We start from the raw sequence: 24,186 nt of genomic DNA, 5'->3' as shown, positions 1-24,186 counted from the left end.
AACCCGTTAGGGGGCCCTGACGGTTCAACATTGGTCACCACCTCCCCGGGCCCCTAAGAGAACACAACCTACTTCTGGGGATACATGTTATAATGAGACTGGGAGCACACGGCTGGGGATGGGGCCTGATCCATGTATGTGGCACTGCCCCCTGAAGAATCTGCAGATGCACTGACAAACCTGGAGGAAGAAGCAAAAACATAACCTCACACCCTGAAGGGCTGAAGTGGAAACAGGCCTAGAGGGACAAAGATGGCCCTTCTTCTGGTTCTAAGACTCTAGGAATCCCCTTCTGTGGTTCTAGGACCTGAGCCTTGAGCAAAATATGCTTTCCCTTGCTAAACTTGGCCTGTAGCTTGTCCCCAGGGTTGCCTATCCTAGGTCAGCATCAATTACTCAAGAAAACCCAACTCTGCCCCCCCCCCCATTGATTCTCTTTTTTTGGGGGGGGGCTCAGCTTTTTTATGCACTATTAGTTGAGGTTGGGGTAGTGTAAATTGGTGATCCTGGGGCTTCTGTAGTGGGAAGTATCTTTTGGGGTAGGTAGGAAGCTATGTGTTCTGAGAAAAGGAGCTGTTGTTTGAAGCCCTTAGTATGTTAGGACGAAACCAAGATGTCACCCAAAAACCAGGCTTAGTAAGGCCTCCTGGGAAAGAACTGGACGGGGCATTTATGGAATATGTTTGGGTGTATGTGGGATAGGGGACAATAAATGGAGATAAGTATCCAAATGTGAACATGAGCTTGGCACTTACTCGGGAACCACCTGCTTGATCTGTGGTTTCACATATCCATCCACAGCTTTAGCTGCCAAGGAGAAAAAGGAGAAGGAGATTGAGGACAATGGTGGTTGCCAAGTAGATAGATATGTAGTATTCTTCAGAAATGGCCTTCCTTGGGCAGCTAGGTGGCGTAGTGGATAAAGCACTGGCCCTGGATTCAGGCGGACCTGAGTTCAAATCCGGCCTCAGACACTTGGCACTTACTAGCTGTGTGACCTTGGGCAAGTCACTTAACCCTCATTGCCCCACCCCAAAAAAAACAAAAAAAGAAAAGGAAAGAAATGCCTTCCTCTTAGGATCATAAGATGGAATGGTACCCAGAGACTGAGCTCCCAATTTTACCCAAGAAAGTCAGGGACAAGTGCAGCCTCAATGGAGAGAATGCAAATTAAGGCTTCACTAGTGTTATTAATTGGCATATTTCACAAAATTCTCCCAACCACAAACCAGATTTTCAATATTACAAGTCCAAATTAAGCATTAATGGTATGCTCACCCTAAAGGAAAAGCTACCTCCTCACCTCCCTTCATCTGCTTGCCTGCACTCAATCTGAAGTGCAGAGTTTGGCATTTTCATGGCATTCTGAGAAAAAGGCATTCGCCCACTCACCCCAGGTGAGTACTATTTATGTAATGATTAAAAAAAAAAAAGTTGGCTATTTCTCTCATTCCCCATATAACTTGTTCTACTCGAGAGTAGCCTAGGGATTAAAACTGAGTTATTCAACTTCTGGTCTTTATGTGAAAGGCTAATTTACAGAAAGTCACACTCAGAAATAGGAAAATATAGCATTATTTCCTGGAAGCAAAAATAGGAACAAGGAGAAGTCTGACTTAACTGCTCATGTTTATGGAGTACTTATTGGTTACAAAAGGCTTTGCATGCTATCTCACTTGATCCTCACAACACCCTCATTCTCACTTTACAGATAAGGAAACTGAGGCTCACAAAGGTTACATGACTTGCCAAAGCTCATTCAGTCAGTAACTAGCAGAACTAGGGTTTAAATCAACATCTTGGATCAAGATGGACAAATGGACAGATGGATGTTGGATGGACAAATAAATGTCCATCCAACAGCATCAAGGTCCAACAGGCCAAGATGCTTTGTGGTTAACAAGCTTCTTAGGGTCTGTATGCAAGTGCCCTAACTTGACCTACTCAGGACCAAAGAACTTTAGGACCTGAGGATCTTCAAATCTGGCCTCAGACACTTAACACTTACTAGCTGTGTGATTCTGGGCAAGTCACTTAGCCCCAACTGCCTCATCAAAAAAAAAAAAGGACCTGAGGATCAGTACTGCATTTCATGTCTTTTGGGTAATTCGGTTCCCTCCAAGCAGTGGCAGAATAACGAAGGAGATTAAACAAAAGAACTGGTCAAATGAAGTCATTTGGAGATAGCTATAGTAGGAGATTCCTGGTTATAAATGCTAATAGAGGGAAGCAGAAGTGGCTATTTAAAATTGCATGTAATTAAGCAAGCATTTGGCTTTGGAATTTGCAATATGATTTCCTTCCTCCTGGAAGATCTCCCTTCCTAATTTTGCTTGGTATATGCTAGCATTAAAAATGAGTTTTCATTCCCTACGATGTTGACATTAGTATGAGGTAGTAGAGAGAATCCATAATTAACATTTTCCATGGATATTGTATAGAATATATAAAATACACAAATAAATAAAAATTAAGTTTATATAATCCTATGTCAGATAAAGAGACAATAACAAGACACATCAAAACTGGATCAAAATTTGAATTCTGTTACCAGTGGCAGACTCGCACATAACTGGTGTGTAATACTTGGAGTATACTTCATCTTTTGGCCGATCAGGAAACACATAGATAAGGTAATTCAGATCTCCCAAGCGGTCAGCCAGGGACCGGATAGAGAAGTCTCGGGTGGTAAAAGGCATCAGATTCCAAAACATCCTCTCCTCTGAATCAACAAATAGAAAAATGACACTCCAGACGGAGCAGGAAACCTCTCCCCTCCCCATACCCTCCAATATTACAGAACACCATCCTCCACAAGACCCTTCCTGGGAGCCACCTTCAGGTTACATCTGAAGTAATAACTAAGGTCAATGAGCAGAGATACACACATACTTCTTAGGTGTGCTCAGTGTGCATAACCCTCATCAAATGCAATTCTCAAGTTCTAACACTAGGCTATTTCCCTTGGGAGGAAATGAATTCTTAGTTTTTCACCTCTTGGGTCTTAAAAAACAGAATATATTTGTTGGCAAATAAGAACGACAACTTATATCACTATTTAGCTTGCTTGTATTTCCTCACAATGTGAAAAATGAAAATCAGCAGAGCTCCTTAAAAGTCTCTGAAGTATCAACTCCAAGTTCAGGGCTAGATAGGGACAACCCATGATAATGCCCTTAGTTTAGTAAGTAATAAAGGCATAATTAAAATTAACTAAGTGATATTGCACCAAGAGCATCTATATCACCCTAAGATCATATTTTACTATAAGAAATATTAAGAAAATTACTCTCCCCACCAAGCAGCATGAAGTAATTTGGGGGATGCTGTGTAATGAAGGCTGCTTAATTTCTCAATTGAGAGAAAACCAATTTTACAAAAAAAGCAGCTAACCTAAGGTGATGCAACTGCCTTTTTGGTGGTGGTGGTTTGGTTGTTTTATGGAGGGAGGGCAAAGGAGTACACTTACGGGAGTCAAACTTCCAGGCAATGGTGATGCCCCCAATTTCAGAGTCACTGAAGCGCAGCAGGAAGGTCCCATCTGGTTTGTTGATGAGCAGGTCATGGGCCTGCTGCTTGTTCACAAAACCCAAGATGGCCCTAATCACAGAAACAAAAGAAGAAACCACGTGAGGTTTCATTCCCTCAAAGAAAAGCTTATTCCTTTATTTCTAGCCAAGCAATGAAGACTCACCCATCATTCCAATGAGGTTTGAGATGTTTTTTTAACACTTCCATCACTCCATCAAACCACTGCCAGAAGGTGTAATTCCGTCCAGGTAAGTTCTCCTGGGTTTTGACACAACAAAACAATTTTTTAAAACACTAAAGGAGGGGGAGGGATTTATCTTTTTTTTAAAACTGCAGTTACAACCAAATAAATGGACAAGCGTCTGTGTGTGACATCCTGTTTTCACAAATCTGCCTGAGTTTTACTAACAAGCCAACTACCCAAAAGATCAAATTCAGGAGGGAATTTGAAATCCTATTCTTCTGCTGAAGCCTAACACCTCACTTCTGTGAAGTCTTCCCTGACATCCCCAGCTCCTCCATATGACAGTACTCCCTGACTACACTTCTTTGCCTCATCACATTCTATAATGCTATCATCCTTATTTGTCTTTTGTGCTTTTGGGGAGGCAATCAGGTTTAAGTGACTTGCTCAGAGTCACACAGCTACTAAGTGTCTGAGGCCAGATTTGAACTCAGGTACTCCTGACTACAGGGCCAGTGCTCTACCCAGAGCATCATTTAGCTGCCCCATCATCCTTATTTGTAAATGGGTTACATCACTCCTGCTAGACTTAAGGCTTCACGAAGGTTGTCACTTCTTTTTGTTTCATTGCACCTAGAGGCACTTAATATGTGTTTATTCTATTGGAAAGGCAGTGAACTGAGGGATGTTTAAAGGGGGCAAGGTGCAGGTATACCCTAGAACAACATCCATGGGCCTTAGCTTTAAAAAACAGCAGCTTTTTCAATTGGCAGACCAACCTATAAGGCCACAGATACTTTATCATCAAATAGCACAGGCTGCCAATGCCCATTAGCTGAATAGGTAACAAATTATTTTAAAAGAGCAATATATTGATATAGGAGAATGTCAGTTATCTGACCTAATGACGATGAAAACATTTTCTTTATTACTTTTTTTGGGGGGGGGGCGCTATGAGGGTTAAGTGACTTGCCCAGAGTCACACAGCTAGTAATTGTCTGTTTGTTTTTTTGCTGGGCAATGAGGGTTAAGTGACTTGTCCAGGGTCACACAGCTAGTGTCAAATATCTCAGTCCAGATTTGAACTCAGGTCTTCCTGAATCCAGGGCCAGTGCTATATCCACTGCGCCACCTAGCTGCCCCCATTACTTTTAAATTGAAATTTTCCTTCCCCAACCCAAAAGACAGAATAACTGATCCCTGAATACTTGAATAAAGATACTTGAATAAAAGTGTAGTCATCACTCAGGGTTTAGGGTATCAAGGGAAAGAATATAATAGTTTAATAATGTAATCATTTGTCTGAGTGGGGCATAACTTTATATCACACAAAAAACTTCAAAGGATCAAAGCAAATGAGACACCATAAACCACATACTTGTCCTGAACACTTCCCTTCTCTCCAGCTTTGTTTATGTTTTGCTTCATTCTACATATTCTATTCTATATTCTATTACAAAGGATTAAAGTTGACTAAATGTGCTTACAAGTCCAGTGCAAATAATAGGACTCTGGGTGTAGGGGTTTTTTTTTGGGGGGGGGCAATGAGGGTTAAGTGACTTGCCCAGAGTCACACAGCTAGTATGTGTCAAATGTCTGAGGTTGGATTTGAACTCAGGTCCTCTTGAATCCAGGGCCAACGCTTTATCCACTAATAATAGGACTCTGTATCCAGTAACATTTTCTCTATTCCACCTATCTGTAGAGTCTTTTACTAGTGATAGGCAGAGGCCCTGGAAACAGGATTGGAAGAAACCTCCCCCAGGCACCTATTGTGAAAGATTCTCCCAAGGTGCACAGTCAACTGACTCTCATCCCCTCACCCTGTTGAACTGGGACCAAGAGATGGCCATGCTGTTGTAGTCCTCCATGTTGTTGCTGCTGCTGTTGAACAGCTTCTGTGCCAGGAACACCAAGTTCTCCTTTGTCAGGCCCCGGTTGCTCTGGACTTCTGCCTTGAACTTCATGTTGAGAGCCTCACACAGCTGGGGCCATAGAACTTTGTCAGGCACAGCAAATGGTACCCGGCCCTGGAGAGGGGGAGATGACAGGGAGATCAAGTCAGAGAGAGGCACCAGCCCTGCAAAGGAAGAAAGTCCAGAACCATACCAGAAACAGCTAAGCGACCAAACTCCTTCAGAAGAACAATCATCTGCAGTTAGAAGTAGCTTTGTCAGGGGCAGCTAGGTGGCGCAGTGGATAAAGCACTGGCCTTGGATTCAGGAGGACCTGAGTTCAAATCCAGCCTCAGACACTTGACACTTAACTAGCTGTGTGACCCTGGGCAAGTCACTTAACCCTCATTGCCCTGCCAAAAAAAAAAGAAGAAGAAGAAGTAGCTTTGTCAAACATCTGTCTTACCAGAAACCTTAGGATAACTCTCCCAGAGTTCCTGAGTGCTGTGCTATTCCACAGAACTCCGACATTGCCACTTTAGCCTCACACACATGATTTAGGAAAGCCCTTTCAGGGTAGGCTCCCTTTGTAAGATGAGCAGTACAAAACTGTAGGAAGACAGCTAAGAGTTAATCACAACCAGAACCTGGTGCTTTTTTGGGATAGCCTTATGGAGGGCATAGGGATATAGTAGATACAAGTGTGTAAAATTCTAAGCTAAGGTACTTAGTAAGGCAGAAAGCCAGATCTCACATCATTCAATCATATCCACATATTTGAAAATAACATAAGTGAACTGATAGTTATAAATCTTAAAACATGTTGGAAAAATCTTACTGTTTCTTTCTTTTTTTTTTTTGTTTAAACACCACGTCTTTGTTTGTTTGTTTGTTTTTTGCGGGGCAATGGGGGTTAAGTGACTTGCCCAGGGTCACACAGCTAATATGTGTCAAGTGTCTGAGGCCGGATTTGAACTCAGGTACTCCTGAATCCAGGGCTGCTGCTTTATCCACTGTACCACCTAGTTGCCCCCTGTTTATTTCTTTTTAAAAATAATGTTTTATTGATAGTGTTTATTTTTACAATGCAAAGATAATCCCCGCCCCCTGTGTAAATCTCCCCCCTACCTTCCTTTCAGAAAGTCCTTAAAAGTTCTCCCTTATATTTTATTGTTCAGTTATGTCCTGCTCTTCATGACCCCATTTGGAGTTTTCTTGGCAAAGATACTGAAGTGATTTACCATTTCCTTCCCCAGCTCATTTGACAGATGAAGAAATGGAGGCAAATAGGGTTAAGTGACTTGTCCAGGGTCACACAGCTAGTAAGTGTTTGAGGCCAGATTTGAATTTATGAAGATGAGTCTTCCTGACTCCAGGCCCAGCACTCTATCCACTGTGTCACTTAGCTGCTGCCTGGTAGCAGGACCTCTAGGTCAAAGGGTATGGACAGTTTTATCACTTTATGTACATATGCCAAACTGATTTCCAGAATGGTTACACCAATTCATAGTGCCACTAACGAGTTAACGAATCTATTTTACTACAACCTCTCCTATCCTTTGTTATCTTTGCCAATTTGCAGGCAACAAGGTGCAACTACAGGACTGTTTTGATGTGCATTTTTTCTTATTATGTGATTTGGGACATTCTTTCACATGTTTATCAATGATTTGCAATTCTTCTTTTGAGTACTGTATGTTCATATCTTCTGACTTTGTCTCTATTGGGGAACAGGTTTTAGTCTCAAATATTTCTGCCAGTTGTCTACAGTTGTTGGATATCAGACTCTCATCAGAGATATTTGATAAATGATTTTCCCCCAGTTAACGGCTTCCCTTCTTCTTCTTGATGTGTTCATTTTGTCTGTGCAAAAGCTTTCTAACATCATGTAATCATAATGACTAAATATTTTATCTTATGGATTTGCCTTTGTCCCTTGTTTGGTTAAGAACTCATCCCCTATCCTTAGCTGTGAAAGGCATATGAAACAGGTACATCAATGCACTGTTTGTAAAGCTGTGAATGATTACATTATGGAAAATGATTTGGAACTGTACCCAAAATATGACTAAGTTGTGCATCCTTTTTTTTGACAACTAAAAAAGAATCTTTTAATGAAAATTGTAAAAATTCTAATAAATTTCAAAGAGCAAGATATTCTTCAGGATATTTATAAAAGAACATTTGGTCCTTTTACAAAACAAAAAAGTTCCTCTTTAATTTAAACCCATTTCTTATTTACATAGATTAAACATATCATTTATAGTTGCAAATTATATTGCACATTACAGAGTGAGAAGCACAATAGACCTGTATATTCCAACAAGTCGTCCCAGCCGTTTTCAATTCTCAGTTTTGCAAAAACAGATTTGCTTTTCTAGTGCATAATAAATAAAAATGTGCCCTATGTTTTGCTATTTAAAAAACAAAAAATAAAAACACCTACCAAAATCCTTCCTCCCCACCTTCTTCACCTGTAATTATCAGGAGGTGAGGAATGGAGCTGAATTGGGAAGTGTCATGGCTACCTGACATTTGACCAAATTCACATTCATTTCAAGTGTGGTCACTATTCAAAGCCTGCTCCATGGCCCTACTGGTGACCGACCAGTGTATACCCAATTTAATTCTATCTCACTTGGCTTGTTTAAGTTGTGCATCCATTTTGACCCAGCTATAATATTGTCCCCAAGAGATCAAAGAAAGAAGAAAAGGATCCATATATACAAAAACATTTATGGTCGCTCTTTTTAATAGTTGCAAAGAACTGGGAACTAAGGGGTGCTCATCAACTGGGAATGGCTGAACAAATTTTAGAATATAAACATAATGAAATACTATTGTGCCATAAGAAACAATGAAAGGGATAGTTTCAGAGAAAACTGAGAATGAACTGAAGAGAACAAAGACAACAAAACCAGGAGAACATTTTATACAATGACAATAACACTGTAAAAATAAACAACTTTGAAAGACTTAAGAATTCTGATTAAGGTAATGACCAGCCACGGTTTCAAGGGACTGATGATGAGGCATATAACTCCTAAACAAAAGATGATGAACTCAAGGTGTGGAATGAGACAAAGCCAATGCAAGACTTTGTTTTGCTTGATGTGATTACACATACATATTACAAGGATTTTTCTTTCTCTTTTTTTAGTGGAGGAGAGGAAGTAGGTGGGAAGGAGAGAAAATAATATTTTGTTAACTAAAAAAAAGAAAGGTATGTGACCTACTATCTTCAATAGTATAATTTTTAATATTCAAGTCATAGATCTCTTTTGAATTTACTGTGGAATTTAGGGTAAAATGTATGTATAACCCTTATCTTTGCCCCACTGTTCTCTAGTTTTCCTAGGAATTTTTATGAAATAGGGAGTTCTCTTAGGTAATTTATATTTTTAGGCTTATTGAACTCTGAATGACTGAGTTAAATTATTTTTGATTCTTCCTTACCTAGTCTATTTCACTGATATGCTGGAAAAGATACTTTTCTAGCAATATACCATGGGTTGGACAAGATTATATGAGAATCTGAGGCTATGTGGTAAGCAGGAAAAGGAGTGAGGAAGAACCTAGTCATTCAGTCCAGAAATGTTACAGATAAGAACTGGTGTTTTCTCATCAGAACAAGATCATTTCTGGTCAGAGTATTTTTTTTTCATCTTAAAGTAAGGAGAGTTTATCTTAAGTATTTCAATGAATTGCTTCATGGAGTCCTTCTGATAGCAACAAAAGAAAGTTAATTGCATTTTTTAGAAGATTTTTTTTTTTTTTTGGCGGAACAATGAGGGTTAAGTCACTTGCCCAGGGTCACACAGCTAGTAAGTGTCAAGTGTCTGAGGCTGGATTTGAACTGAGGTCCTCCTGAATCCAGGGCTGGTGCTTTATCCACTGCGCCACCTAGCTGCCCAAGTTAATTGTATTTTAAAGAGCACTGATTCTGATACTAAGTGACGCTTCTCACATCTCTGCCCAGAAGAACCAGAGTCTTCATCCTCAGCTCCAGTTAGTATATGTGCTAAGAGACAGATAACAAGGACAACTGCCCTTTTATGAAACAACTTCTCTTGGAAAACACAAACAAATGGAACCTTCCCTTATGAAAAAATACAGACAATTTTCAAATAGCAATATTGCTCCAAATAGCCATACTGCACATCGGCCCATAAACTCCTTGAATAACAACTCTGGAATGGAGTAGAAAATCATAATATCTTATCACTGGAAAGAACCTGAAAGGTAATCTAAAAACAAGCACTATGGGCTTCTTTTTCAAAGAGGAAGGAAATCATGATGTAATTTTTTTTAGCTAAAGTACCCTGTAAGGGCCATGCTGGCCTCACCCTCTCCTGTGTCTTAAAAGGAACTAGAAGGAACTCAAGAGTATAGAACACGACAAATAACATTAGACTAAAACTAGTGCTGGCTAGCTTTGCTGAACTGTTATCTTCCCCCCTCTTTTTGATTTTATATTATATGGAACTGCACTCTGGAAAGAGTAGGAGAAAAGCATACTGGGAAATAAATATAAGTGATGTCAGAACAAATGATAGCAATAAAATAGATTTGTTTTTTAACAAAATGGAACACAACAATCATCTCCAACTTCTAGTTTCAAGTTTCATCAAGAATACTACATTCCATAATTGGGAACTACTTAATGAAATAAAAAGAATTTTTTTAAAAAAGAAAAGAATGCTACATTCCTCTACTTGGAATATGGACCATTTCCTCTAAGATTCAAGTCCTCAATCTGAAGACATTAAAGCACGGACACATCAGAAGAAAATACTCACAGGTTCGGCAAAAGCATTGTCCCAGAGAACAGTGGCTGTAGCATTGTTATCTTGGCTACCATGAACGATCACCACCACCGGGAGAGAGAGAGTCTAGAGGAGACAAGTAAGAAATCTCAGAATCTACAAGCATCACATTCTCTCCCTCCTTCTCCCACTAACAAATTTCAACACACTAATGTTCATCGTGACTCTAGGCAACCACAATTCCTTGAACACAGCATCTGAACGATTCCACAAAAAATACTATGATTTTGCCTAGCTCTGACATAAACACAAGGGGCGCCAGGCATTTTTGGAATGTGATGCAACTCAGAAGCTGCCAAAGAATATAGAGTTTCTCAAGGTTTTACAGAGAACAAGGAGGAACCTGAAATGGCCCCTTAGATAAGAATTTGTGTAACAAGCACCTAAAAATACCTGTGACAAATTCTTTAATCTGCCTGGGAAATTTTCCATGCTCTATCTGTTGTTATTGCTTCCATCTCCTCATGGCATCGTACTGTTTGCCTTGTTACTATTTGATAAATGACCTCAGGATTGGATCCCTGAGATAATCTCACCGTGTTCTATCTCTTAATAGCAAAAGGAAAAGGGTGACCAAAGTGCTGGTGAAAAGACAATCGCTCTGTACTCAGAAATAATTAAGCCAACACTGTTGGTGGGGAGGTTTTTTTTACCTTGACCTGAAAAACCAGCTCATTCCCACCAACGCTGAACTGCGATTCAAACAGGATTGTAAATTTCTCTTCTGTCACTGATTCCGCACCACGACGGTCAGACCTCTTAATACGTTTTAGGGACTGTAAAAGAAAAAAACGAGGTGACAATGCAGCCCAAGATCTCACCAAAAAGGGGCCGATTTCATCCTCCCCCACCCTTCCTTCTCTTCTCACCATATTCCTGAAGTGTGCGCTGAGAGTGCCAGTTGCCTGGTGATACTCCATCACACAGCAATTGTTTAATATCTCGCCACTGTAATCACTGCAAACAAGAGATTCCCCCACAACAAACCAATCTCAAAGACCCACAAGATCCAGGGGTCAAAGCACAAGTTTGGAAATTAAGCTAGGGGAATGATAAAGTAAAGACATATCTCCCTAGAGTGAACAGTGAGGGGTGGAAAAGTTGGAAGAAGCAGAGGTTGACTCTGAGAGAACAATAACACAGGGAAGGGGAGGAAGGGTGAAGAAATGGGGTAATAAAGTAACCACACGTTAACAGATGCCCCTTTTCTGCCTCTACTTAGGAGGACAGAAGATAGGCAAGGGAGCAAAGAGGGGATGGCTAATATCCAGATCTCTCCCTAGGAGGGGAGACTCTTTCCTTTAAAGCCCAAGACCCCCAAGGGAAGCAGCGGATAGGAAGGAAAGGCATCCATCATTACTTTCGAGTGTTCTCGTTCTTCAGCAAAGACTTGGCCTGCTGCTCACTGATGATGGTGGCCTTCACTTGAGGAGGGTTCATGTGCACATTCAACTTCCCACCCACCAGGAGACGCACTGTAGCTGCAAACTTGGTCTGTGTCTTCAGGACCTGAGGGGGCTGCTTCTCAATGATGAAGGTGCTGGAGGGAAGAGAAATAACCAGAAATAACCAGACAGCCAGGATGCTGCTGACACCAGATGACATCATCCCTTCCTATGAAGCATCCCCCTCCCCCCAGTCTGAAGCAGCAGACAGGGAATCACTAAAGATGGTTCTAATGGTATGGAGGTCATCAGCTAGGTGCACTAGGGATGGCCTGGGGCCCTTTAAACTTCTAGGAATGGATGGGTCTTCCCTAAGAAGATTGTAGCTGTAAAAGATCAATGACCCTACTCTTAGCCAAAAGAAGGATACTGGGAGTTAGAAGATAACAAGGAGGACAAGAGACATAGGTTAGAAAGCCAAAAGGAGCTCCGGGTCATCGGATGGGGGGAACAAGGGATGGTGGGGCATCTGTTCTTTGGGAGTTCTTTCAGAAGCAGAGACATCAATCTCTCTATTCAGCACGCTGTCTGTGGGACTGAGAACCAGGGAAGCTCAGGAAAAAAGCAGCCTGAGAAGCAAGAGTCCAAGAGAAAGAAGAAGAGCACAAGACAGGAGAGTCAGATGTCACCAGCTCAGTGATCCCTAGGACTTTCCCTTGCTCTCCAAGGCCAGAGCCTGCTCAAGAGGAAGTGAAGCTTGGGGCAGTCACCTGGTCACCAGTGCAGAGATGATATCTGTGATGGTGGCATTGAGCTCAGTCAGCATCTCCTCCACAGGTCCAGGGATGGGCAACTGCTGACAAAGATGCTCAGCCCTCCTGATCTGCTGCCGGTTCTGCCAGATGATCTCTGCCAACTTCTCACACCTGGGTGTGGAGGCCCACAGGACAACACAAAGGGAATGGGTTAAACTGTCCAGGACACAGGCTGACCCAATACTGGCCTAGGGAGAGCCATCCCGTGATAGATAGGGGCTTCCTCTCCAGTCATGGGAAAGGGACCAAGGAAACTCACAGCGGAGTTTGGGGGGGCGGGTGTTTGGCTTCAGCCCCCTTCCCTAACCCTTCAGTCTGCAGGAGAGTTCCAGAGCCTCATGTCCCCAGAACTAGCCCTGAGGGCTGAGCCCCAAGGCCAAAAGCCTTGTCTTCCAAGCCCCATCTAGCCCCAAGTTCCCTCCCTCACATACCAAGATTGCAGGACATCCAGGCTGCCCTCTGGGGGCCCTCCATTCCCAGCCAGCTGCTGCCTCCTCTTCCACTGGATCAGCTCATCATCCAGAATGACAGTTTGCTGCTTCCTGAGCAGCTGGAGGGTCTTCTGGTGTTTCTCAGACAGCTCCTGCCAAGACCAGTGGGTCAGAGATGCAGAGCTGGGAGGCACCTCCCACATCTCCTGCTGCACCTCCTCCTCTGACCAGTGAGCAAACAAGTGCAGAGAGGCAGAGGTCCAGTCCCCCCAGGGAGGAGCAGTGAGTGCCAGAGCTGGGATTAGAACCCAGGTGTTCTGACTCCAAGGGGAGATGGCCAGGTCCTTCTCTGCTCCTCTTCACCAAGAGGAAAATGACAAGGAAGGTCTTCTTTGCTCCCATGGCTTGCCTGCTTCTCTTGCCTCACCTTCCCCAGACCAGATTCCCCACAGAGAAAGGGTAGCCTCTCTTTGGCTTGGCTCCACCCCTGAATTGCTGCCCATCTGAGGACACCCACCACCCCTCAGCCCCATCCATTCTGCCCAGGACCGAGTGGAAAGGAAGGTGCTCACCACTCGGTACTGTTGGAGAGTCTGGGCCTCACGCTGCAGCCAGGCCTCCAGGGACACCTGCTTCTGTTGAAGTGCTGTTTCCCTTGTCAAGCGTTCCTGGGGACTCAACTGGGACAGCTGGGAAAACTGAGCTGTGGGGGAAAAGAATAGACCAGGTCACTCCCCTTTAGCCTTCACCCAGGAAGCTCTGGGGACCCAGGCACCTTCTGATGGGGAGACAGAAAGACCCACAGTGACGGATACCCTCCCCTCCAAGAAAAGTGAGAGGCCTCTCTGAGCCACCCCTTCCTATACTTTCACTCTCCTCTCCAACACCAACCAGCATCTTGTTCAGCCAGTCCTGTGAGTGCCTTCAGAAGATGGGGACACAAGGGCTTCAACCTAGCCAGAAACAGCCTCATCCCTTTCCCTCAAGTACAATAATGGACAATGAGGGCTCGCTTCATGCTCCTCAGTCCCTCCTGTCTGCCTGGGGATGGCAGCTTCTTCCAGATGAGGGTGTGAGGGTGTGTGTGTGTGTGTGTGTGTGTGTGTGTGTGTGTGTGTGTGTGTGTGTGTGTGTGTGTGTATGAATCCCATGATCCCAAAGAAATGAGGGGTATGGGGAAATTGAAGTTGGCTGATCTGGGGACAGCCTCTCATGGAGAGAGGATGCTCATGCTCAAGCCACCTCCAGCTGTGCTCCTAGCCCAGGCACTTAGGGCTGGCATTTCTGACAGCATGCCCGGCTGGCTACCCCTGGGACAAGGCCAGGCCCCAGCCTAAGAGAGGTGACTCCAGCTCCCAGAGCTTCACGACTGGTTTCTTCCATGGACAGCCCTAGCCTGGCTCTTCTCCACAGAAGCTTGCTGCATCCTGGGCACAAGGCAGACACTACCTCCTGCTCAAAGCAAGGGCTCTTCAGCTGCTCCACAGACACCTTCTCCTGGAAGCCTTCCTGAGCTGAGCCCTCTCACCCACTGTCAGATTCAACCTATTCCACACCCCCACCCCCACCCCTACCCCTGCCCCGGTTGGGCAGACCCTGGTATTTTTGTGTTCTAAGGAACATTCCCTGTGTTTCCTGTAGGGCATGTGCTCACAGCAGTGCTAGGCAGAATACTTAGATTGGAAGCTGTCTGAGAGAGGAACCTGTTTCTCCTTGGGACCAGGAGCTGGGTGAGGGCACAGACCATGACTCTCCCTTCTTCTTTAGCCCCTTTGCCACTGTGCTCTGTGTTGATCAGTGATGGGGCTCCCTGGCCAATGCCCCAAACCAGGAGCCCCTTTTCTCTTTCCAGTCCTGAGCTTCTCAGTGCTTCTGGGCCCCACCTTCCAGCCCAGCCCTGACTCCAGTCCCACTGGCCTCACCCTGGTTTCTGAGGCTCTCCTGATACTGGATGATGAAATACTCCTGAGTCTGCTGCAGCTTCTTCAGCTCATTCTCTGTGTCCTGAGTGACCAGTCGCAGCTCCTCAAATGTCTGGTTGATCTGCAGGTGTTTCTGGGACATAGCATCAGCCAGGTTCCCAGCTGGAGAACTACACTGCACACAGAAGGAGACAAGGGGTGAGGCAGCAGGCTCAGATGGTGGGGCGGGGGCGGGGGGAGGGACCCTGAGGCCTCAGACAAAGCCAGTGGGTCTCTGTGGCACACTCCAAGCCTTTAGACAAGACAGTGACCATTTGGGCTACAGAAAGGAAAAAGGTCAGCTAGGAAAAGACTAGGAGACTCTCATCGGGCACAGCTCTGAAGAAAAAGGACTAGTCTCTCTTGAGGAAATCCTCAGTGGGCTCCCTAGAGGGCACAAGGAGAGGGATTATTCCAGAACATCATTTGAGTATTCTCACTAACAATGAGGACTCCTCCTTCTGGACTGTGCGGGCACACCCCACCCGCCTGAACCACTCAGCTCTCTCTCCCTTGCTGTGGAATAAAATGTTCCAGCCATCTAGATGGCAGAGTCTCCCAAAGAGATTTCAGTTCCCCTTCTCCCCACATGCTCATTGACTTACAAGGCTAATGTCACCAGGTTTCCATAGCACCAACCACCCAGTGATGTATTTCCATTGAGACATTCTGCTCTGTATCAACCAGTTTATCTTTCAGCCCACTCCTAATTGATATGGCCCTCAGATGAAGAGACCTTGGGATCCTCAATCTCTCCAAACACAGCATCATCCTCAACCCTCATAGACAACAATTCACAATCAAAGCCTAATGCTGACTCCTATGACATCAAATCTGCCCAGGGACAGCAGCTTCTCCCAGAGGACATTTGTGGTGAGGGAAGGAATCGGGGAATAGGGAGCTATAACAGTTTTCTGTACTATCAGGTTTAGTTCTGCACTAGGTACTTTTGCTAAACTACCTTTTTTCTTTCCCCATTAAAGCGTGAGCTCCTTGAGAGCAGGAACTGTGGAGTATTTTTCTTTCTTTGTATCACTAGCACTTATCACAGTGCCTGGAACATAGTAAGTGCTTAATAAATGCTTGTTGACTGACTCCCCCGCCCCTTCCAAGAGATGGTCCACAGTTTCAGGAAAGGTGGGGGGAAGAATATATCCTGAAATTAAGGTGATAACAATCAAACATATCAACAAAAATTTTAAATGTTTTTCAAAAGGCCTGGCTCCAAATCAGTCACTTCTGCTAGCACCTCTTGCATCAACACTGTAACCAGACTCATCAAACATTTATCACTCTTTTTGAACTGTATCCCAGCATTTATCATTCTCTTTGAACTGTATTCATTTACCCCTGTTTGTTATGCTTGATCATTAAAATCAAACCATTTGACACATGGGTGTGCCATGTTTCCTATTAGATGGTAAGGTTCTTGGGCTCATGAACCATTTTTCCTATTACTTTAGTATCCCCATGGCAACTCCTGGGATATTCTTCTGTGTACAAGAGAAATTCAGTCTATGTGCAGAGAGAGTCTGCTGAGAGATGATGCTCTTACAGAGTCCCCTGTGACACTCACGTTGGTAGCTTCTCGGACCAGCCTCTGTTCATTGTATAGTATGTGCCTGATGCATCGGACCAACTCCATGGGGCAGCGGTCATAAGTGCTCTGAAAGAATAAAACAGCAAACACCAAGTAGGCCTAGTCTAGGCTGCAGAGATCTATTACCCTCTGAGAAAGGTAAGTTTTTATTAGTGAAGGGCATAGTCATATCTCTGATTTTGTGTTCTGAAAAGAAACTCATCATGGAAGCATTTTTAATAATGAAACTACATTAATAAGCAAATGTGTCCTGATCAGTACATGCCAATATAGAGTACAGAGTAAGTTGCAAAAACACATCCTTTTCTAAAAAGATCAAACATCAACCAATCCAGAGTCCATTTACAATTGATACCTCTTAAACATGTCACATGGATACAATGAGATGAAGAAGCAAATTTCATTTCCTTTTGGGGTGAGATCTCTTAAATAAAATAGCAGATATCCTTGGGAGGAAGGAGTAGCTCTACCCAGATTTCACACCCACCTGAAGCTGAGTTGCATAATGCCCTAGCTTGATCTTCAGTAAAAACCCATCTTCCCCTACTTGGTGCTCAGCCTTCTTCTGCAGCTCCTGGATCAGACCCTCCAGGAGCTGAGTAGCTTTAATGTTCTCCTGTGGATTATCAAGATCTATTGAGTCCCTGGGGGGAAAAAAATTACACATACGTATATACACACATGCACTGAACATGTGCATTTTAAAGTGCAACCTCAACTTGTGGCAAAAATCTTTAAAAATAAATAAACGAACTGCTTCATTGCTCTCAATTAGGGAAATTTTCAGGAACCTGTTCCATGTAAATCAACTAGGTGCCTATATTCTTCTAATCCTCATTCACTGATTACCTTGGCTGGACTGCATAGTCTAGTTTCTTTCCTTTTCTTTCCTTTTACAAAGCACTGTCCCTTGTCCTTTCTCCCACAGGTCTGCTCTGGGGTGCTTGTGCTATCTGCTCCTAGAAATGAAGGGAGAAGGAGCATTTCCATGTACTTTATGGGCAATAAGGCTTCTGAAGCTTTGACAAGTACGTGGTCCTCTCAATTTTGACTAAAGACAGCAATATCTCCAACTGAATGTACCACTTTCTCTCCCAGAGTTCAAAGGGAGGACTGTCTCCAGGCAATTTTGCACATCCCTTCCTTCCAGTGATTTATTTCTCTTTCAGAACCATGGATCAAACATCATGTTTCTCAAGAAGAGTCAGGGAAGTAACAGCAACATAAGCACAGTTGGTCAATTTCCCTGTATTGTTTCCACTAACATTGGAAACATATGGTCTAGGAAGAAGATATCCACAATATTCATGAAAGATGGTAACTTATGGATTATAGACCTGGTCAATGTTAACACTCCAGTGATGGAGAATGACATTCAGTTCAAATGCCACTTTCTACAGGGGACCTATCTCTGATACCCTCCTCCCCTGAAATTATTTTGTCTATTTGCTTATATATGTACATGATGTTACCTCCAAAACAAAGAAGAGAATGTAAGTTATTTGGCAGCAGAAACTACTTCTTTTTTTGGTCTTTGTATTCCCAGTGCCTGGGACACAGTAGGTAAACATTGAATGAATGAATGAATGAAAGAATGAAAGAAAGAAAGAATGAATGAATGAATGAGCTACTTTTTTTGTTTTTGTTTTTTTGTTTGTTTTTGGTGAGGCAATTGGGGTTAAGTGACTTGCCCAGGGTCACACAGCTAGTAAGTGTTAAGTATCTGAGGCCGAATTTGAACTCAGGTCCTCCTGAATCCAGGGCCGGTGCTCTATCCACTGCACCACCTAGCTGCCCCGAATGAGCTACTTTTAAAAAATGGAAAGCGTAGGATCTTGGAATTGTTTATTTTGGTAACTGTGAACAATTGCTTCTAGACTATATTAAAATTGCTAACTCCATTCACAGAAGGAACCAAACAGCTGACAGATTGAAATAACTCTCAGTCACTAGTGACCTGGGCTGGATCCAAACAAGTGACCTAGTATTAAATAGGCTCTCTATTTCATTGCCCATGCCCTGAAGCCAATGCATCTGTTTTCAAAAATAGGCACAAACAGAGGGATTCAAAGATTTGGCTATTTACTCTAAGAAATAATATGCCAGAACCAACACTGAGGAAAAGGAGGAAGGAAAGACAAACTTTAAAAAGGTGTAATAGATGCATTAAAGAAAAGTGAGGGAAAGGTATCAAGAACATCCCTGCATCACTAATGTTGAATTTGGCAGAATCTCCCTGCCTGGGGCTCCCCTTACTCTCAAGATACTTTTAAACAACGTTTAAAACTCCAAGTTGTGTAATTTACCTCAATTCAGAACTGAGTTATTGACTCGCTTTAATGATGTGAACAATCAGATTTGTCCTGCTTAAGACCTGAAGGAGCTGAGATTTTCTGACTAAATTCCTTATACTGATACCATCCCTCATACAATCTAAAACTAAAGCTATATTATGAACCTAAAACGATTCTTTAATAGTTGATTAATAGAGATTATATAGCAAAACTGCTTAGTAGAACTTTAAATATTTGCATAGAGACTTGCTATTGTTCCTCTGCCTTCTCCCACAATCTCCCACAAAAAGAAATGTAACATCCTGCCCCAAAGAAAGCATCTAAATGAAAAAAAAAATCAGTAAAGACAGTAAGTGAAGTACATTTGCCATACTTAGAATTTACTAACTCACAGCTGATTTCATAATTAAGACATTTTAAAGCTGCACAGAAAATTCATATCCTTTTTAGAGTTGCCCATTGTCACTTTTCTCATGTAACTACTATCCATCCAGTGGCACAATCATTGAAATGCAACTAACCCTATGAATATGGTAGCAAGAATGGTTCTTCCCCAGGCCTATCAAACAAAAGAGGCCTGAGGCACCTATGGTAATATGGCAACCATGATGGATTGTGTTTTAAAACCTCTAAGAACACTTCAATTCACTGATAATTTTAAGCCTGAAATACCTCATTTTAGGGCTTATCGAAAGTGATACTCTAACAGTCAAGGTTTTTGTTTAACAAAGACATCACCAAGGAGAGGACAGGTTACATTTTGGGGTAATTTCTGGTGGATACAATTTTGTCAATTTTATCAATTCCATTAGGCCCTGAAGTTCGAAGACAAAGGCCACATGTTTTGTTTTTGTCTTTTGTTGTTGTTGTTGTTTTTGGTGGGGTGATGGGGGTTAAGTAACTTGCCCAAGGTCACACAGCTAGTAAGTGTCAAGTGTCTGAGGCTGGATTTGAACTCAGGTCCTCCTGAATCCAAGGCCAGTGCTTTATCCACTGTGCCACCTAGCTGCCCCGTTTGTTTGGTTTTTTTTTTAATATGCTGACTCAAGCACTTATACAATGCTTTGTGCCCTTTGGGAGTTCACAAAATAGCTTGATGATAGATATTTACTAGCAATAATGTTCTAACAAGTAGCTAGGTGATGCAATGAATAGAACACCAAGCCACAGTCTGGAGGACTTGAGTTCAGATCGGACCTTAGACACTAATAACTGTGTGACTCTGGGCAAGTCATTTAACCTTGTTTGCCTCATCTGTAAAATGAACTGGAGAAGGAAATGGCAAACCACTCCACTATTTTTTACCAAGAAAACCCCAAATGGGATCAAAGAGAGTCATGATTGGAAAGAACAACAATAACGTTCTAATTCTTTTAGCTGTTACCCTGGAAAAAAATTTCTCCAAACCTCCACCCCACCCCATCCCCCCATCCCCCACCCCCCATAAAGACAGAATTTTAAAGCCTAAATTAACTTTCCACCATTCTTAGTAAGCAAAGATCAATTTTTCTGGGCTCCCACCAAGTACCCCAAGTTATTAAGATATTAGAAAAACTAGTCTACATACCAAGCTTGGCTCTCAATCCACTGGGATAAGTAATGCCGCACCTCAATAGGAAAGTGCTGACCATATAATGCTTGCATCTGGTGGAGGGCATCTCCCTGAAGCTGCTGTGCTTGGATCCACACAGCCATCGTTCACCACCTGCTAAATAAACCAACCAAGTTTTGTTGCTGTTTTAAAAAAAAGTTGTTAAAAGACTCCGCATTGTAGGAGAAGCTGTGAAGCAATCATGGTTATGACCCCTCCTAGTGGTCTAGTGATCAGATTTAAAAGGTGCAACATTAACTGTGGATTTTATCAGAATTTGACCCTAATGTCACTTAGAGTGGTCTTAAGTAGCTGCCTGACAAGGTCGATGCAGCTCTCATCTAGGAAATCCCAAGAACAAAAGTATCATTAGTATAGTGCATAGAACAATCTTTAATATCCACTATTTAATAGCTACTCTTTCAGTTCATCCCCTCAATGCTGCCAAAATAAAGTGACAATATTATAAAGGGAAATAGTAAACAACCGTAGAAGTTGGGGGTCCTATGATTTTAGTGAATGTAATAAAGAATTACTTTAAAGCAAACTCAAGAAGAGGAAGGGTGAAAATGTCTGATGTCTGGTGTCTAACAAAATATTATATAACCTGCTAACCTTCACAGTACAGTAATATACTGTGCATATGAAAAGCATAAATTTTGGGGAAAAACTCCATGATTTAACTTCATTGTCTAATGCCATGACATTTCTGAAGCTCAGCTACATTACAATAGTTTAAAATCTATTATCTTTACCAGCACATTCCAATTAAAGTCAGGGAGGACATCAAGAAAACTCATACTGAATCAAAGGTGAGCAGATTTAATTTCATTCTTTAAGATGTTTTCCATTTTATACATTTTGCTTGATTGCACATGTATTGTCCAATATAAAATTGTTTATTGTCTCTGGGAGGGGGAAAGAGAAGGAGGGAGAGAATTTGGTACTTAAAATTTTAAAAAACGAATGTTACAAATTGTTTTCACATGTAATTGGGGAAAAAAGAAAATATGATTTTTTAAAAAAAGATGTTTTCAATTTTAGAAAATGTTCTACTTCACCAAAACATTAGGACGAACCCTTTGTTTGCCCAGGTAGTCACAGTCTCTATCACAATATCACCAGAAAGCATAAATCCCAGTCATCATAAACCAAATCACTTCCCTGTACAAAAGCTCATATGCAATCTCACTACACCCCCATTTACTACAGAATGGAATTTTACATAAGGCAGATCTATTTGTTTTGGAGCCCACCCAAGGGGATCTAGTTATCAAAGAGTAAAAAGGACCTCAGGTAGCCCTACAGCAGGGACTCTAAGGAAAGTGATCTACTATAGCTAGCATCTGGAGTATCTGCTCTATATTTCTTAAATACTACAGAGAGTACACCCATGTGTCAGGAAACAAACTTTACTTTTCTAAAGTTGTAGTTATCCGATCACATAACACTGAGCTATTTATGGGGCAGGTCAGTTAGCCAACAGCGAGAAGTAGGGTGGATGCCAGTGTCTATTTTGGGGTTGTACAATGTTGCAGAGCAACATTTGAGTAGTATACTTTATTTGGTGCTTTCTTGATTGAGCTTACAATAAAATCACCTATATAGCAAGTGCAATATTTTAGCTGGTAGAAGAAAGGACCAAATCAGAGAAAGATAGATCCTCCAGAAGAAGTGTGCTTAACCCAGTTTATTATTCAACCACACATCTGGAAAATATTTTACTGAATGTCATGGTTTTGGATCAAGAGAACTTACATCCTGGATTTGGGAACCTCAAAACACAATGGAAAATGATGGAAGATCACATAATTTCAGAGGCAGAAGAGACTTCACAAGCCATCAAGTCAAACCATACTTAAAATAGGATTCCCTCTACAACACATCCAATCCAAGTATTCATCCTATCTTTATTATTATTATTTTTTTTTTAGTGAGGCAATTGGGGTTAAGTGACTTGCCCAGGGTCACACAGCTAGTAAGGGTTAAGTGGCTGAGGCCGGATTTGAACTCAGGTCCTCCTGACTCCAAGGCCAGTGCACTATCCACTGCACCACCTAGCCGCTTCTCTATCTTTGTTTAAAGATCTCAAGTAAAGGAAAAACCACTATCTCCAGGGGCAGCCCACTTTGGATAGCCTTCATTGTGAAGGTGTTTTCCCCTACCTCAAGCCTAACTTTACTTCTTTGTAACTATTATACATTATTCTTAGTTCTGTCCTCTAAACCAAAGAGAACAAGTCTAACCTCTCTTCCAAATACAGCCCTTGAAGATAGCTATCATATGTTCCCTGTGTTTTTATTTCCTAGGCTAAAAGCCCCAAATCCCTTCCATTGATCTTTGTTTGTTTGTTTGTTTTTGTGGGGCAGTGGGGGTTAAATGACTTGCCCAGGGTCACACAGCTAGTAAGTGTCAAGTGTCTGAGGCCGAATTTGAACTCAGGTCCTTTTGAATCAAGGTCCGGTGCTCTATGCCCTGCGCCACCTAGCTGCCCACCCCCATCGATCTTTTATGGAATGAACTTGAACCCTGCCACCAGCTCAGTTGCCCTTCTCTAGATAAACTAGATCTTCTCAATATTCCTAAAATGTGGCACCCAGACCTGAACACAACACTCCATATGTGGACTGACAAGAACAGAGAATAGCAGGACTATCACTTCTTTATTTCTGGCTCTCAATGCAGCTCAAGATTGCATTAGCTTTCATGGATGCCATACTGAACTGCTGACTTACATTCACTTTTGTGGTTCATTAAAATTTCCAAATCTTTTTTCAGATGAACTACTCTCTAGCCATAACTCACCCATCTTGTACTTGGGAATGTTTTTGAACACAAGTTTACAACTTTATATTTATCCCTACTAATGTTAGATTATTTGATCTGATCAATTTTTCTGTCTAGCCTGTAACATTCTTTTTGAATCTTGATTCTGGCATCCAGTGTATTAAGTATTCCTCACAGATATGTCATCTAAAAATTCATTAAGTATTCCATATATGCCTCTATCCAAATCATTAATAAAAAGATTAAAGAGAGTAGGGCAAAAGGGGCAAGTAGGTGGCACAGTAAATAGAGCACAGGCCCTGGAGTTAGGAGGACCTGAGTTATGTGACCCTGGACAAGTCACTTAACCTTGACCACCTCAAAAAAGAAATGAAGGAAGGAAGAAGGAGGAGGAGGGAGGGAAAGGGAGAGAGAAAGAAAAAGAGAAAGAGAAAGAAAGGACAAAAAAAAAGAGTAGGGCAAAGAATAATGTCCATGTTGACATTAAGCCATTAATGGCTATTCTTTGAGCCAGATTGGAATTATACCAAGTATATGATAATACATTTAACTGTACTATCATTTTGCCCATCCTTCTCCATCTTCTCTACAATAAAAGTCTAAGATAATTTGTCAAATGAATTGTTAAAAATCTAGGTAAACTTTCTACAACATCTTCCTGATTGACCAGTTTAGTAACTCCATCAAAAAAAGGAAATAAGTTAAGTTTGGTACGACTTGTTCTTGATGAAGCCATACTGCCTCTTTGTGATCATTACTTCCTTTTCTAGCTATTCACTACGTTCTTAATAATATATTCTAGAATTTTCCCAGAAATTGAAATCAAGTTCATTAGGGGTATAGTTTGGAGGCTCCATTCTCTGTTCTTTTGTGGAAAATTGATGGG

At 42.1% G+C, this 24,186-nt stretch overlaps 1 protein-coding gene across 9 annotated transcripts in view; it reads right to left on the bottom strand.

Moving 5' to 3' along the window:
• LOC122755696 (signal transducer and activator of transcription 5B) overlaps positions 1–24,186 on the bottom strand; it is a 73,905-nt gene that overhangs the window by 1,387 nt on the left and 48,332 nt on the right. For 4 of the 9 annotated variants that reach the window (XM_044004442.1, XM_044004444.1, XM_044004445.1 and 1 more), the window contains exons 2-18: positions 20,490–20,630; positions 17,116–17,272; positions 16,605–16,694; positions 14,990–15,164; positions 13,640–13,770; positions 13,068–13,219; positions 12,592–12,747; positions 11,797–11,976; positions 11,306–11,393; positions 11,090–11,212; positions 10,410–10,502; positions 5,539–5,745; positions 3,695–3,789; positions 3,470–3,600; positions 2,552–2,722; positions 756–807; positions 73–180 (exon numbers count right to left, since the gene is read on the bottom strand). In XM_044004442.1, coding sequence (XP_043860377.1) covers positions 73–180; positions 756–807; positions 2,552–2,722; positions 3,470–3,600; positions 3,695–3,789; positions 5,539–5,745; positions 10,410–10,502; positions 11,090–11,212; positions 11,306–11,393; positions 11,797–11,976; positions 12,592–12,747; positions 13,068–13,219; positions 13,640–13,770; positions 14,990–15,164; positions 16,605–16,694; positions 17,116–17,272; positions 20,490–20,617 — 2,237 coding nt within the window. In that variant the 5' untranslated portion in view covers positions 20,618–20,630. Of the gene's footprint in view, positions 1–72; positions 181–755; positions 808–2,551; positions 2,723–3,469; positions 3,601–3,694; positions 3,790–5,538; positions 5,746–10,409; positions 10,503–11,089; positions 11,213–11,305; positions 11,394–11,796; positions 11,977–12,591; positions 12,748–13,067; positions 13,220–13,639; positions 13,771–14,989; positions 15,165–16,604; positions 16,695–17,115; positions 17,273–17,477; positions 17,634–20,489; positions 20,631–24,186 lie in introns of those variants that run through there. The other 5 variants (XM_044004443.1, XM_044004441.1, XM_044004447.1 and 2 more) reach the window with 4 other exon arrangements.

The sequence above is a fragment of the Dromiciops gliroides genome, chromosome 4 (genome assembly GCF_019393635.1).
Source record: "Dromiciops gliroides isolate mDroGli1 chromosome 4, mDroGli1.pri, whole genome shotgun sequence".
NCBI lineage: Eukaryota > Metazoa > Chordata > Mammalia > Microbiotheria > Microbiotheriidae > Dromiciops > Dromiciops gliroides.
This window is presented reverse-complemented; position numbering and strand designations above follow the sequence as displayed.